Raw genomic sequence first — 16,423 nt, forward strand, 5'->3', positions numbered from 1 at the left:
AGCTATAATTTTGCCAAATTTCAATTTTCTAACACATCTGGTGGCAGATTGTGGTGCCATCTTGATTTGGGGGAAGGGGGATAAAAATTAGGCAGTTCCTGAAAATTTTTTAAGCCCATGAAACCTATAGGTTGTCACTTTGGGTAAATTATATGACTGCGTTCTTATGCTGAGCCCAAAATTTGAAACCTTGCCCCCAGCATGCCCCCTTCAGGAAATTTTGAGAATTTTCCATCTCTCTAGGGATCCTGGGGTGATCAGCATCTCCGGTGCCAAGTTTCAAATTTCAGAGATTTCTGTAAGTGCTTCATTAATTCACATCTATTTTCACTTTTATACCTTTATATGTAGATTACTCCAGACCGACTTGCTTTTATATGCGTAGATCGAGTCATAAGTCATGGCAACTATTTTCTTTCTTGCAAACAGGAGACAACACGGAAAATCTAAGATATGCATTTGGAAACGTACAGTATGTACTTGTGTATGATGTTACTAGATGGTGTATGTAAAACAACAGTGTGGGTCTAAGCATGCCCCCAAGTTCAGTGCGTGAGTGAGAGCATCACAAAATGGAAGTCAACAAGCAGGAGTAACGATCGTATATTAAAATAGCAGTTCTCCGTGGCAGAAATGCACGCCAATGCCATGTAGAGCTGCGGGAAGCATTAGGTGTGCATGCCATGCCCTATAGAACAGTGGCGAGGTGGGTGGAGATGTTCAACAAAGAGGACATCGTAACAGCCTTTTGGAGAGAGGTGTCACACGTTAGCGATACACATGCAGCGAATGGTATTCAGCGCCTGCCCCACCGCTGGCAACACACAGTGGAAACCGTGGGTGATTATTTCGAAGGTCTGTAACCAGTGGAGATCTGTCCTTTTTTATGTAGTCTTGTGTATTTGCTGTCTATACCATAATAAAGCACTGTTTACCAATGGCCTGTGTTCTGTCACTTTCCTACGAGAATCTCCTGAAGTCAGCATTTGTCTTCAGGCACTACATCCATGCCCTATATCCAAATGCATATCTTAGATTTTCCCTGTTGTCTCCTGTTCGCGAGAAAAAAGAAGTTGCCATGACTTATGACTCGACCCTCGTATATAGATGACAGATAAGCATGAGCACGTTTAAAAGTGCACACCTCCACTTCGAGATTTACTACTCCAAAACGGTACACCATATCAAGAAACAGTTTGTACCTTCAGATGTCCCCTTTCTCCTTCTACATGTTTGTTTCTAACACATTTTCTCGTATCTCCCATATTTATGGGTTAGATTGAGTTCGAAAATTTGAATAGGGTGAAATTTGGGTATATTTTTAATATTTTACATCATTTTTTGCATACTTATGTATAAGTTAGCATCATGAAATTTGGAACACATATGGCCTTTGATCGTGTCAATGTGCACACCAAATTTGAAGACTCTTTATTTCCTATAAGTGTGTCAAACTATGTAATACACATGTAAAAAGCACAAAATTTACGAACAGTCGAGAAATAAGCCAAATCTAATATATAAGGGAGAGAGAGAGAGAGACAACAAAAAGTCGTAGGACCAAAGTTATAGATCACAATAAATTGAACAGAGATTGTGCCATTCGTTTTGTGATAGGACTTGCCGTTTAGCCCCAAAATACCTCGAAACGAAAGTCTGCACCGTCTTCGGAGATAAATGTGAAAAATTTTTAAGATCCTGGAAGTTTTCCATCAGTTACAAGCTGAAACGTATAATTTTGCCTAATTTCAATTTTCTAGCTCGTCTGGCAAATTGTGCCACAGTCTCGGTTTTGGGCAAGCGGGGTTAAATTTAGGACTTTAGGAAACTATAGCTATAAAATATACAGATGGTCATTAATACCCCTTAAACGGATAGCTGTATGACCATTTCACCAAAATAGTCAATGCACAGACACATAGTCATTACGATTTTATTTATGTAGATAGACAAGGAATCTGCTCCACGTACAACACCTTTTGGGCTATGTCCGCTGGACTTGGACTGCAAAACCGACTGTTCATGATATCTCCCTTTTTAATCCTCCTGTCAAAAAAATGCACACGAAAAAAAAGTTTTACAAATGGATTTCCATAAAGGTTGGTCGATTTCCAATCAGATTGGTCTTGCTCGTATATATTGTGGAAGAGTAAAATCACTGTTTTGGTTCCCTATAAACATCCAGTCAGTTCCAGGAATTTGAATTGGTATGGGCCTTAAAACCTACCTTTGGACAGGTGGATGCTAAATATAACGTTTCGTTGAAATATCTGCAGTAGTTTTCAAGTTATAAGAAATACGCTCTACATGCACGCACTCTTGAGTTAAGTCCAGTGGACTTGTACCGAAAAACGGTCTGTTAATGATATCTCCCTTATTAATCTACGTAGTAAAATAATGCACATGAGAAAAAAGGTTTAGAAATTAATTTCCATTAAGTCAGGTAGATATCCGTGAAGTTTGGTTGTGTATATGTCGTGGGAGTGCAGAATCATGGTTTCTGCTTTGTATAAACCCCCTGTCAGTTCAGGGATTTAGATACACTACTGGCCTTGAAAACTACCCAAGGACAGGTGGATTCTAAATATGAAGTTTGGTAAAAGTATATCCAGTAGTTTTCAACTTATAGACAAACAGACAAACAAAAAGACAAACAGACACCAAAGCTAAAAAAAATATGCAGATGGTCATTATTACACCTGAAACGGATAACTATATGGAAATTTTGCCAAAATAGTCAATGTACAGACACACGGTCATTATGATTTTATTTATATAGAAGATTAAATCTTGGGTTGCTTAATGACTGTTTAATGAGTCCACTCTTCCTAAAGATTTAGAATCAGACTCTGGTGGTGAAGACGATGGATAATATATTTTCATTATTTTTAAGTTAATCACAAATTGTGTACATACATGGGCAATAGATTCAGAAAGTTACAGGCCAAAATCTCACATTTGCAGGCATATTATAATAGCAAAGTCTTCCTGCAGAGAACAATCCAGGTATTACCATAAATGAAAACTGAAATTCTACAGCCTGTTTCCATTCATTCAACTGAGTCGGGAATGGAATGAATAAAGCCCCTATCTAGTGGCGAGGATAGGAGTTGTGCTGGCTGCCAAAGCCTGTCGCACTCCTCTGGGGCAATGATTAATGGCTGACAGATGAAATGAAATAAAATGATAGTGGAGAGTGTTCCTGGAATGAAAGATGACAGAGAACTGAAGTACCCGGAGAAAAACATCTCTCGCCTCTGCTTTGTCCAGCACAAATCTCACATGGAGTGACCGGGACTTGAACTACGGAACTCAGTGGTGAAAGGCCGACGTGGTGCAATGAGGCATGGAAAATGTTACCACAAAAGATCCTAATTGAATTATTGGAACTCCAGAGAATGAATTCACTGTATTTATCAACAAACAAAAGTACTCTATACAGGATCTGAGCCCAGTATAATGTACTGAGTGACATATATGAAGGGACTTCAATATATAATAAACGCATTTTTCTAATTAGCAGGTTGGTTTTATTGATGATTCAAATACACCGTGTTATCCCCCAATGCTTTTGCTACAATACCCTATTTTTCAAAATCTGTGTTCAGTGCTACAGCCTTACACCACCGCAATGCGAAGGTCTGTATGCCTGCATGGTACAACTTAACCAGTTGATGTCAGAGTCACCGTCGTGCTGCATCGATAACTTCCCCATCATCCACATAGTGCTTCTGTTCTGATATGAAGACAATTAGAAAGACAGTATTACATATGGAAAAATAATAGATCACTATGTAGTATTGTAAGATGTTAATTATTTTACGTTATAATTTGTGATTCTTTGTAAATAATATGTAAATTATATGTATATAACAAGTTAGTTATAGGAAATAGATTATAGGTGTAGTACGCCATCTGTATTTGGGAATAGCCTGTTGGTGATTAATACATAATCTATCTATCTTCCCACGGAGTGCATCCTTCATTGGGCCAAACACATGGAAGTGAGAAGGCACAAGATCCGGACTGTAGGGTGGATGAGGAAGAACAGTCCACTGAAGTTTTGTGAGCTCCTGTTGGGTGCGTAGACTAGTGTGAGGTCCTGCATTGTCATGGAGAAGGAGAAGTTTGTTTGCACTTTTGTGGCTACGAACATGCTGAAGTTGTTTCTTCAATTTCCTTAGAGTAGTGCAATGCACTTCAGAATTAATCGTTTCATCATGAGGGAGGATATCGAACAGAATAACCCTTTCAGAGTCTCAGAAGACCGTAGTCATGAACTTTTTCTTCGTGGGAGAGTTAGTATGGTGCCACTCCATGGATTGCCTTTTTATTTTTTTTTAGTTTGAAGTGATGAATCCATGTTTCATCACCTGTGACAATGTTTGACAAGAAATTGTCACCTTCAGCCTCATAACGAGCAAGCAATTCTGCACAGATATTTCTTCTTTGCTCTTTGTGGTCTTCCTTTAGGTGTTGAGGAACCCAGCAGGATTAAAGCTTCGAATACTCCAACTGGTGGATAAGTGTGTCAGCACTACCAACAGAAATGTCAAGTTCAGCAGCAAGGTGTTTGACTGCGATCCGCCGATCACGTCGAATAGGGTGTCCGCACTTTCCAACGTTGCAGGCATCACAGCTGTGCACGGCCGGCCGGCACGCGGGACATCAGACAGGTTTGTTTGACCTTGTTCTGTCGATGAAACATGCCTTGCCCAATGACTCACTGTGCTTTTGTGCACTGCCATGTCTCTGTAGACATTCTGCAAGTGCCTATGAATATCTGTGATACTCTGGTTTTCTGCCAAAAGAAACTCGATACCTCCTCACTGTTTGGTATGCACCTCCATTAACAGACGCCATTTTGAAAGCTAGTTATAGCACTGCCACCTATCAGAAATTAATGAAACACCACGAGATGAAGCGAAAATATTCAAAGATGTCCCAAACAAAATTCCAATTTTTTAAAACCGAAATTGGCCGAGAAATAAAATGTGTTGCATTATATATTGAATGCCCCTCATAAGTATCCAGTAAAAGCAAAATTTAGTTTTTACTGCGAAGTCATTAATATATGACAGCTATTATACTTTTGTGTTACAGCCATGCATATAGATTATACAGAAGCACTTCAGTAACTCTTCGCATGGCTTATACAAACAATCCTCAGAGAAGCACATGTTATTTGACATTCATGAACCTTTCAGGCATGATCCCTGAACAAGAGGGATGCCTAGAAGATACATGCGATATCACATGACAGAGTTTGAGAGAGCTGTCTGTATCACCGGGCTTCCAAAGGAAGTGTAGTCATGAAATCAACTGCATTTTGAACAATTCAAAGTCAGAATATGTTTGGAACAGTAGACATGTGAAAATACTCATGTATGACAATCCAGTACTGAACAATTCCAGTCATTTATCAGGAGGGAGAACTGTCTGTTATTAGACAAGCATGAGCAGATCTGACAGCTTCCATGTCCCCCATTCAGAAACATGTTATAGTCTCACTAAACACAGTATTTCTCTTATCAGATGCCTAGCACAAGCAAATCTTTACCCTCAACAACTATTTTTGAAAAAGAAATATTTTAATGACAAAGTCTGGGGGAGTTCAACTCTCACAGGATGCAACCACAATAGCATATGTTAAAATTCATATTTCAGTATTTGCCACCTTCTTGAAGATCATGAAAAAGTGTTCATTCTAGCAACCCAATAGCATGTTGGAATACTGTAGAACTATGTTTTAGAGACTCCAGTGACAGAATCTAAATGGGCTGGGAAGAGATAGAATGACTTAGTTTAACGTGCTCAGAGGCTTCACGTACAGGTGAAACCTCACTTGAAGTGACTTAAAGGTTCAGTTCAATGTCTGTCTGTCTGTCTGTTATGACATTACAGGAAAACAGCTCAAACAGAATATCTCAAAACTTGGTTGATATTTAAGATCAAGGATAGCCAGGTTGTGCACGGCATTAGGCTATATATATATTTTTTTTGCTAGGGGCTTTACGTCGCACCGACACAGATAGGTCTTATGGCGACGATGGGATAGGAAAGGTCTAGGAGTTGGAGGGAAGCGGCTGTGGCCTTAATTAAGGTACAGCCATATATATTATTTGATTACAATTTAGTGGCATAGCAACATTAAGGTTATCAACATTGGAAATGTCATATTTATTCATTAATATTAGCTGTATTGCAAAACTGTATATTGATGGCCTAGTTCTAATACCACATATCTGATAATGCTGTTCCTGTTCATTATTTCCCCTCAAGACTAGTCGCACCTCTTAGCCTCATACGGATATGCAGTCAACCACAACAATTTTCATTTTGTTCACTTTCCTATGGCGATGTGTAAAGGAAAATGAACGTTACCGTGCCGTACTGTAGGCATGTTGTATGTGTCACTCCTATAGAATAATGTATATATATTGTACCAGGAAAAGTTTTTGGGGAAAGGGCATGAGTAGGACCTCAGGGAGTGGAACTTGGTTTTGGAGCCGATACAGAGTAGGATAGACTCGCAGAGCGAATAATAGATGGTTAAACATTTTCTTTCTTAACAATTTATTAATTCTTCACCCTGCAATGTGATTATTGGACTCAAATCTGGCATTGAAATTGAAAGTTTGAACGTAATCTTCCTGAATTCTGTTCATGAAAATTAAATGAATATCACTGATTCCAAAGTCTTTCATATGTGAGAAGACGAGGTATTAGATTTCCACCTAAAGTCTTTCTAAATATGAGCACACACTTGTAATTGCATATTGACATGAGAAATTAAATTTCTGTTAAAAGTTTTCAGTTTTTCAGTTTGTAAACCTTGATGTATAGCACACTTGAAAAGCCTAAAGTCTTTCTATGAGATATGAAAATGAAATTTGAAATTAAATTAATCACTTCTGAGAAACTATGAGAACTCTGAAATATTTGTTCACACGCGGCATTGAAGTTTCCACTTGTTCAAAATTAATGAGAAAATTTTAGTCGGTTTGTTACTACTCACTTAATGAAAGAAATGTTGCTACAAATGTTGAAAGATGGACATCTGGAATGTTCCGTGGAGAATCAGGATCGGCGGTGTTCCCTTAACACACCATGTTGACGTCCCCCGATGAGGTGATGACGGCTGGAACTGGATCGTGTAGAATTGCAGCTTGTTAAGGTGATTTTTCGCACACGAAAAATTCACTTAGTGCGAGTAGTTATCACTGACACTGTCATTTACTGTTGAACACAGTTTATGGCGTAATTGAACTTTAAGACGTTAAATGAATAATCACAGTCCTTCCTGTATGAAATACTATTTAAAGTCGTTACTGAAATGTCTATAATTACACAGTTCACACTTGAAAAGGCAAATCATAGTCTATAATCACAGTCTTTGAACACGGTCATTAAGTCACTAAGGATTATTTTCTGATTATCTTGTTATTATAACGTCATATTACCTCAGAAAAAGTTCTTAGTATTCACCCAGATTACTACTGTAAGTCGTATACTAATATGGCGTGAATAAAGAAATACAGTTCAATACTCGAAAAGAAATGAGTTCTGGTGATTCTACACATTAGTTTCTCTAGAAGTTCAATATCATGAGAAGTAAACTAAGTCCACACGTAATGAACGTTAAATATTTGGTATTTGCACTTCAATAAGTTCACTCGTATTATATTCTCAAATGTCTTTAGAATTAGACTGTAGTCGCGACACGATGTACTAAATACAGTGCGACGTCTTTTATAATTTTGTCGGCGATATAACTTCGTGTTCCGGAAACGCGACGGCAAGTACTTTCACCGTGACTGCGCGAACATACTGTACGACACATCTGTGTACTCGTCCTTGTACTGCACTGCTCTGCTTGTTAGCTTTGACATATATATGCTGGAGCTGGGAGGGGTGGTTGCGCTGCTCTGCTTGTTAGCCTTGACATATATATGCTGGCGCTGGGAGGGGTGGTTTCTCTTGGCCATGTGACCGTGAGTGTATAGTTTTCTTAGACTTTAAATTATTATAGCTCAACAACCATGGGATGGATTAATTCGAAATTCACAGGGATTAACTTTTATGACATCCGCTACGATTCAGCGTTTGTCCCGTTGAAATTGGTTAAGGCATTGAAAAGCTTGCGAAAAGAAAATTCTTTTCGAGAAATATCTCTAGGGGAGGTGAGCTTCGAGCGACAGGTGACGTCACTTGACTTCGCCTAGTGCACTCGTGAAGTCTGGGACATGCTGGAACATTCCTTTATTTAAATGTTCATACGTCGGACGGATATTTTATGCTGGAATAACGTTTCTTTCGATTGATATGGGCCAGGACATAGGCTTTCCTGGTACAATATATATATATGGTTTAATAAAAGTTATGCAAAATAATTTCCATTATTTTATGTTTCATGTGCGTTTACTATACGGGGAATAACAGTGGAGATATCCACGATTATTACATTTTCACACACTTCCAAATCTTGGAACTATTAGTTCCATCTAAAAAGTTAAAATAATAAAAGTTGCATTAAACGCAATTTCTGATCATCCATATTAAATACATTTATTCCTCTATAAGTCCATCAATGGTGAATATCGCTGACATAGAAATATTATTCATTTGTCATGGAAACAAGTTAACTGGTGATGGAGGTGGTTATTTTTGTTGTAATTGTTTTTGTAAGGTACAAAATTGTGTTGTCCCCTGCTCATATTTTGAGGGCCCATATGAGTGTTATCTAATTATCTTCTCCTAACACTATGTTTCGTAAGTTGTTCAGTGATAGGTAATAGGCCTACAGCTAGTTTATATTTGCATAGGTATCTTTCATTTCCCTTTCCATTTTTACTTTTGAGTAATTGTTTTCTATGGTTCCTCTGCAGTGTAAATAAGAAATAGATATCCCAGTATTACCTTTGCTCACAAGTGTGGAAAAATTCTGTGCAGATAACATAAATGTAGTAGTGTACAAAAAGGCTGCAGAGGATTTGGAAAAATTTCAAACCTACCATGGGAAGCTGGAAAAATGTTAAAAGAGGGGCAGGCTGTTGTTTTTGGAAACAAGAAAGGGTAATTTGTTGTTAAAGACTATACATCACAATTCTGTACAATTCCATGCTGCTCTTTGCTGACATCACTAATACAGTCCGGTTCCATAGCTAAATGGTTAGCGTGCTGGCCTTTGGTCACAGGGGTCCCGGGTTCGATTTGTGGCAGGGTCGGGAATTTTAACCATAATTGGTTAATTTCTCTGACATGGGGGCTGGGTGTATGTGTCTTCTTCATCATCATTTCATCCTTATCATGACGTGCAAGTCGCCTACGAATGTCAAATCAAAAGACCTGCATCTGGCGGGCCAAACTTGTCCTCGGACACTCCTGGCACTAAAAGCCATATGCCATTTATTTACCACTAATAAAAAGAGATATTAATGGTAAAAACTTAAAGGTCAGCAGAACATTTTCCTAATGTTGTGATAACTTATTTCTTTTGTCTGTACCATTACACTAATAAAATTTCATTTGAATCCAATGTTTCCCTCTTGGTGTGCAGTTTTTTAAGCCAATGGATATATAACATAATGACTAGCTACTGATCCTAAAGAAGCTTTGGCTTGTGTTTTTGTGTTTATTATGGAAATATTGATGGTTGATAACTGCACTAACATGTTACAGGCTCAGGTCAGGATTTGGCAGTAGCAGTTGCCAATCGGTCAGCAGCACTCTATCACTTGGAGCATCATTTGCTGGCACTTCAGGATGTAGCATTTGCTATCTCTCTTAATTATCCTCAAGAATTACGCTACAAGATCTTTGATAGGTAACAGTTATACCTACATATATACTTACATACCATCGTTGCACCTGCAGAAACCACTATGTGAAATATAGCTTAGAACTTTGGTCGGTAAGGTTCTGTAATCTAAGGTTCAGTTCTTGCTTTTAATAATATATGTGCTTCGGGTCAGTATTTCACCAAAAATATTACCATATAGCGGTTTTCACAGGTGCAACAATTATACAGTATTTATGTAAAATACTTAAAAAATAAAGCTTAAAAAATCCAGCTTGTCTGAAAAGTTAAATACAATCATCTTCATATTGGCCAAGCACTATCAATGTGCTAACAAAACTCAAGTTCTAGTTGCTCAGTAATGCAATACCTATCTAGTGATAAAACTCAGTACGGTAATGCAATACCTATCTAGTGATAAAACTCTGAATAAGTTTAACATTTAAGCTGCGACATTCAACTATAGTCCACTATAGTAACAATGTCACAGTTTGCCGTGTTGCTTTCCTTTAATCTTTCAACTAAAAATACACTCTTGGTGCCACTGTATTGACAACTTGTGCATTGTATGTTATTATCGATAGTAGTTAACTCTGTTGTTATCAAGTAACAAAGCCTGAAGTCACTGTCTTTAGTCAACAAGAATGCATTGTTGTAGTCCATCAATAGTCAGAATTTACTTGAGATGGTTCCTGTCACCTGATAAAATAAGTACCTACCATACAGTACATAGAATACAGCATGTTTTATAACATAATATTTTTTTGCATTATAATATTGTATTCCTTTTTAAACAAGTCCAAAAATAATCACACAGCATAAGGATTAAGACACTTTAAGCCTTTTGCCATCTGAAATGAGACATGCAACCTTCTTCCCTCCCTCTGAAGAATCACAACTATTATAATAACACAGTAGGCTCTGTATTATTTAATCAGGTGAGGAGCAATCCTGCTACCTGCAATGGTCAGGCTGAGAATCAGGTGGCCAATACCAAACTTGCCAAACTAAGGGTGAATCAACAGCTTCGAACAGAAGAGCTCTCCCTTAGGAGATTTGATGAGGCCTTTTTATAGAAAATGACACATAAACTCATCACCCTGTAGAATTATGGTGAAGATGTCAATGATGGTGAAGGTGAAGAAGACAGACTTCACTATGGCAGATTTGGCAAAGAAGGCAACCTATTATCCATGCCTAAAATGGACAGAGGACATGAATGTTTCACATGTCTGTGGTGGTATCCTAACAGTGTCTGTACCACATGTTTGTAGCAGTTGATAAATAAACCTCGAGACCAGCAATCTTGAAAATTAACAACCCATTACCCATGGCTGGGCCTACATACATACATACATACATGCTCGTTGGAATTGGCACTAAGAGGAATATTAACAGATAGAACCTTGGTGGTAACCAATCCACCTCTGCTTGTGATGGTGCCAGCACGACATCGGATTCTGATGAGCTTGCACTTTCATGTAGGTACTCTACCATTACTGCTTCCATATAAACAACAAGAGAAAAACAAGAAAATTATCAGCCACCTAGCTACAGTAAACATCAACTCCTTCCTCAAAGTGAATAAACACAAACACGTCCTTGACATGCTGGACAAGTACAACATCAAGGTAGCAGTACGTCAGGAGCCTCGGTTCATAGAGGAAGATGTGTTGGAATCCCAAAGATACATGATCTACAAAGGGAAACCAAGTAACAGGATGATGAACATAGTTCCACCCCTACTGTAGGTATTGGCTTTGGTGTACACCATAGGATAATCGATCACATAATAGGGTTCACTTTGCCAAATGGAAAGACCCCCTCACTGCCCTTCAGGTTCCACAGCAGAGTTATATGATAGGGAACCTTTACATACCCACAAACAATACAGACAGGAAAAACCTAGAACATCCTAGAAGAAGCCCTAGATAAGATCCCATACCACCACACTGATTTCAACATACAGGTTGGCAAGGAACAAAAATATTGCAGGATATTGGGCTTCTACCCAGCCCATGTGAGGACCAGTTGGAATGGAGAGTGCTTCACAGACCTCTGCAACAAATATAGTCGTAAAGTCATCCATCTACAAACACCTACCTAGGAAGAGCCCAAACCTAATTTTAGGTGAATTATAGATATACCACATGGCTATGGACAAGAGGCACCACAGGGAAATACAGAATGTCAAGGTACTGAACCTACACTCTGACCACTACCTCTCCATAGTAAAGACCAACCTAAAACTCTTGAGGAGATCACCCGTTATCACAAAGAGCTCTAAGATACCCAGGTTCGACATCCTGTAACAGCGTGATGAGGACTATGACTTCCAGACCACCCTCAGGAGAAGCACACAGAAACAAGGGTGGCCTGCTCTGTAGAAACCTCTACTAGACGCTGAACAAGAAACTGTTCCTACCTCATCCAGCAAAGGCAAGCATTCCTGGTAGATCACAGAATGCAACCAGGCCATAGAAGAAAGTTGTAAAGCCTGGGTCAGATTGAACCAACACAAGGATGACACCAATTAGCAGGCCTTTATTATGATGCAAGTGGAAACAATATTCTTTAATCCATGGGTAAATAATGCAAGTATTGATTTTTATGATTATTATTATTATGACTTTTAAGGTATGGGTATGAAGTATGTACATCCATTTATTAGTATTATTATCATTTATGTATTTATGTATGGACAATTATATTATTTGTGAGGTTATGTCATGAAACATTTGCTGTATATACATATTAATATGAGTTTATTTAATGTAAAAACATGGAATTAATAGTATATAATTTATTATTACCTGTATATATGATGTATAATCCAATGTAACGTTGTACAACACACTGTAATAAGTCCAGAACAATGCTATATGTGACCAGAAATATGTAGAAAGTTCCTTACATTGTAACTAGGATATTGGAAATTCTCAAATTTACGAGAAGATATCGTCAGCATTCTGGCAGAAGTTACCAAGTCCAAAAGCATAGTTTTGAGATAAATTGGTTTTAAGAAATCAGTGATATATGATTCTTTATGACTGCAAGGCTATCGCACCATTTGGGCTGGTTCTTTTTGCTATGTCTTCTACTATGTTACATATTAAGTAATTAAGTCCAATTAATCACTTCTGCCTGAACGCTGATGATATGTTGTGTCATATTCTTCTAGAAGCCTGGTCAGGCAACGTATATAAAGAGGCAGTCTTGTGACTGAGAGTGGGGTTGTTTTGATGAGACTTGTGTGGAAGTCATGTTAGCCAAGTGTTTGAAGTCAAGTATGTGAATCGGTTTTGTTGGGTTGGTAGTCGACATGCATCTGTTGCAGTCTCTCCTTATTTTTCGTGTTTTGTTTTAAGATGGCAGCTTATTAGTTTATGCGTGTGAATTTGTGTAAATAACTTGTAAATAAAACAATGTACACAAGTGATAGCATTTTGTGTGCATCTTTGTGAATACATCAACTATTAAATCGAAATAACAAATAACGTAGTTCAACCTATTCAATACAAATAAATGAGAAATGTAATGTTACATTTCTATTTAATTATAAGCGGAAGCGGTACCGGTTTCGACTCCAATCTGGGTCATCATCAGCCGAATAAAATGCAAAAACAATGCAGGGGTAAATAAGAAATTAAATAATGAGTCTTTCACAAAAACTGTTGAAGAGGCAAAATAACATAATGGGGATTGGCACTGTGCGATTTAAATCGTAAAATCTAGAAGTAGAAGGTCAGTCACTTATATGAAGTAAGGCATGATCTTCTGAATAGTAGCACTACACACGCAAATTTCGGCACTGTCTCAAAATGTTTACGAGAAGAGGTGAACAGTTAAGTGAGGCAGCATGCATATGTTATCAGCCGCAAAGTCACAATACAATTTAGTAAATATAAAAACGTAACACTACATTTTTAATTTATTTGTATTGAATAGGTTGAACTACGTTATTTGTTATTTCAATTTAATTGTGATACATTTCAATACGGAACACCATGAAATTTTTATCTTTAAATACATCAATTGGCGACCGTGACTAGGATGTAAGAATAATTTTTGACTGAATATGAGTGTACGTGTGAAATAGAACAAAATGCAAGTGATACTAGAAAATATATCTGTACAAAAAGTCATATACGAACTCACAAAGAGAAATCTTCCAATGAATGGCAAGAAAAAAGTACTGAAGACGTGATTACGAGAATATCTCATGAAAAAGGTGAAGATTATTTCATGTTATAAACCTCATGACAAATCCGTATTGAAAGTTGTTCTGACTTAAAAACCAATGAAAGTATTTATTAAACCACCTATTCAATACTTTATGTCCACTTATATGTGGTTACAAATACATATTAACACTTAACACTTTCGGGACATGTTTCGCCCTCCTTTATAGGGCATCCTCAGCCATAATACAATCTTAAAAATATTACACATTAATATTAAAAAGGAAGCTAGAGAATTAAAGTGAAGTTAAACCATAATTAGCCTACAACAGCAACAACAACAGTACAACTAGCAATTCCATTGAAAGAAAATATTACAAGAAATACTACTAGTTTAACATTCTAAATTCAGCATCATCATATACAATTCCATACACAACTTAATTATTTCCAGTACTTAACACTATGGTTTACAATGCTATAGGTTGAACTTACTGCCAGCTTAACATTACAAGTTATAATAAAGTAAGGTTAAAACATAATTACCCAACAACAACAAAAACAACAACAACAACAACAACAACAACGACGACAACAACAACAACAACAACAACAATAATTCCATGGAAAGGAAATATTACAAGAAATACTACTAGTTTAAATTTTTAAATCCAGCATCGTCATATAGAAATTCACACACAACTTAAGTATTTCCAGTACTTAACACTACAGCTTTCAATACTATAGGTTAAGCTTACTACTAGCTTAACACTACAAGTGATAATAAAGTAAACATAAAACCTAACTACCCAACAACAACAACAACTGGAGTACAACAAGCAATTGCATGCAAAAAAAAAAAAAACATTGCAAGAAATACTACTAGTTTAGCATTCTAAATCCAGCATCATCATATAAAATTTCATACAAAACTTAAGTATTTCCAGTGCTTATCACTATGACTTACAATACTATGGGTTGAGCTTACTACTAGCTTAACATTACAATGATAATAAAGTAAAGTTAAAAACATAATTACCCTACAAGAACAACAACAAGAATACAACAAGCAAATCCCTGGAAAGAAAATATTACAAGAAATACTACTAGTTACATACATACATTATCATTATAGACTGTTATGCCTTTCAGCGTTCTGTCTGCAAGCTTCTGTGAATTTACTAAACATCGCCACAATCCTCGATTTGCAACTAGTGTTGTGGCCTCATTTAGTTCTCTACCTCTTATCTCTAAATCGTTAAAAACTGAGTCTAACCATCGTCGTCTTGGTCTACCTCTACTTCTCTTACTCTCCATAACAGAGTCTATTATTCTCCTAGGTAACCTATCCTCCTCCATTCGCCTTGCATGACCCCACCACCGAAGACGGTTTATGCGTACAGCTTCATCCATCGAGTTCATTCCTAAATTAGCCTTTATCTCCTCATTCTGAGTACCCTCCTGTCATTGTTCCCACCAGTTTGTACCAGCAATCATTCTCGCTACTTTCATGTCTGTTACTTCTAACTTATGAATAAGATATCCTGAGTCCACCCAGCTTTCGCTCCCGTAAAGCAAAGTTGGTCTGAAAACAGACGAATGTAAAGATAGTTTGGTCTGGGAGCTGACTTCCTTCTTACAGAATACTGTTGATCGCAACTGCGAGCTCACTGCATTAGCTTTACGGCACCTTGATTCAATCTCACTTACTATATTACCATCCTGGGAGAACACACAACCTAAATACTTGAAATTATCGACCTGTTCTAACTTTGTATCACCAATCTGACATTCAATTCTGTTGAATTTCTTACCTACTGACATCAATTTAGTCTTCGAGAGGCTAATTTTCATACCATACTCATTACACCTATTTTCAAGTTCCAAGATATTATACTGCTGGCTTTCGGCACAATCGGCCATTAAGACAAAGTCGTCAGCATAGGCCAGACTGCTTACTACATTTCCACCTAACTGAATCCCTCCCTGCCATTTTATATCTTTCAGCAGATGATCCATGTAAACTACGAACAGCAAAGGTGAAAGATTACAGCCTTGTCTAACCCCTGTAAGTACCCTGAACCAAGAACTCATTCTACCATCAATTCTTACTGAAGCCCAATTGTCAACATAAATGTCTTTGATTGATTTTAATAATCTAACTTTAATTCCATAGTCCCACAATATAGCGAACATGTTTTCCCTCGGTACCCTGTCATATGCTTCCTCTAGATCTACGAAACATAAACACAACTGCCTATTCCTCTCGTAGCATTTTTCAATTACCTGGCGCATATTGAAAATATGATCCTGACAGCCTCTCTGTGGTCTGAAACCACACTGGTTTTCATCCAACTTCCTCTCAACGACTGATCACACCCTACCTTCCAAGATGCCAGTGAATACTTTGCCTGGTACACTAATCAATGAGATACCTCGATAG

At 37.5% G+C, this 16,423-nt stretch overlaps 1 protein-coding gene across 1 annotated transcript in view; it reads left to right on the forward strand.

Annotated features, from left to right (window-relative positions):
* Positions 1–16,423, forward strand: part of Smyd4-3 (SET and MYND domain containing, class 4, member 3) — a 148,087-nt gene that overhangs the window by 17,785 nt on the left and 113,879 nt on the right. The window contains exon 2 of the mRNA XM_067151401.2: positions 9,682–9,826. Within this exon, the coding sequence (XP_067007502.1) occupies positions 9,682–9,826 (145 nt within the window). The remainder of the gene's footprint in view (positions 1–9,681; positions 9,827–16,423) is intronic.

The sequence above is a fragment of the Anabrus simplex genome, chromosome 1 (assembly GCF_040414725.1).
Source record: "Anabrus simplex isolate iqAnaSimp1 chromosome 1, ASM4041472v1, whole genome shotgun sequence".
Classification (NCBI taxonomy): Eukaryota; Metazoa; Arthropoda; class Insecta; order Orthoptera; family Tettigoniidae; genus Anabrus; species Anabrus simplex.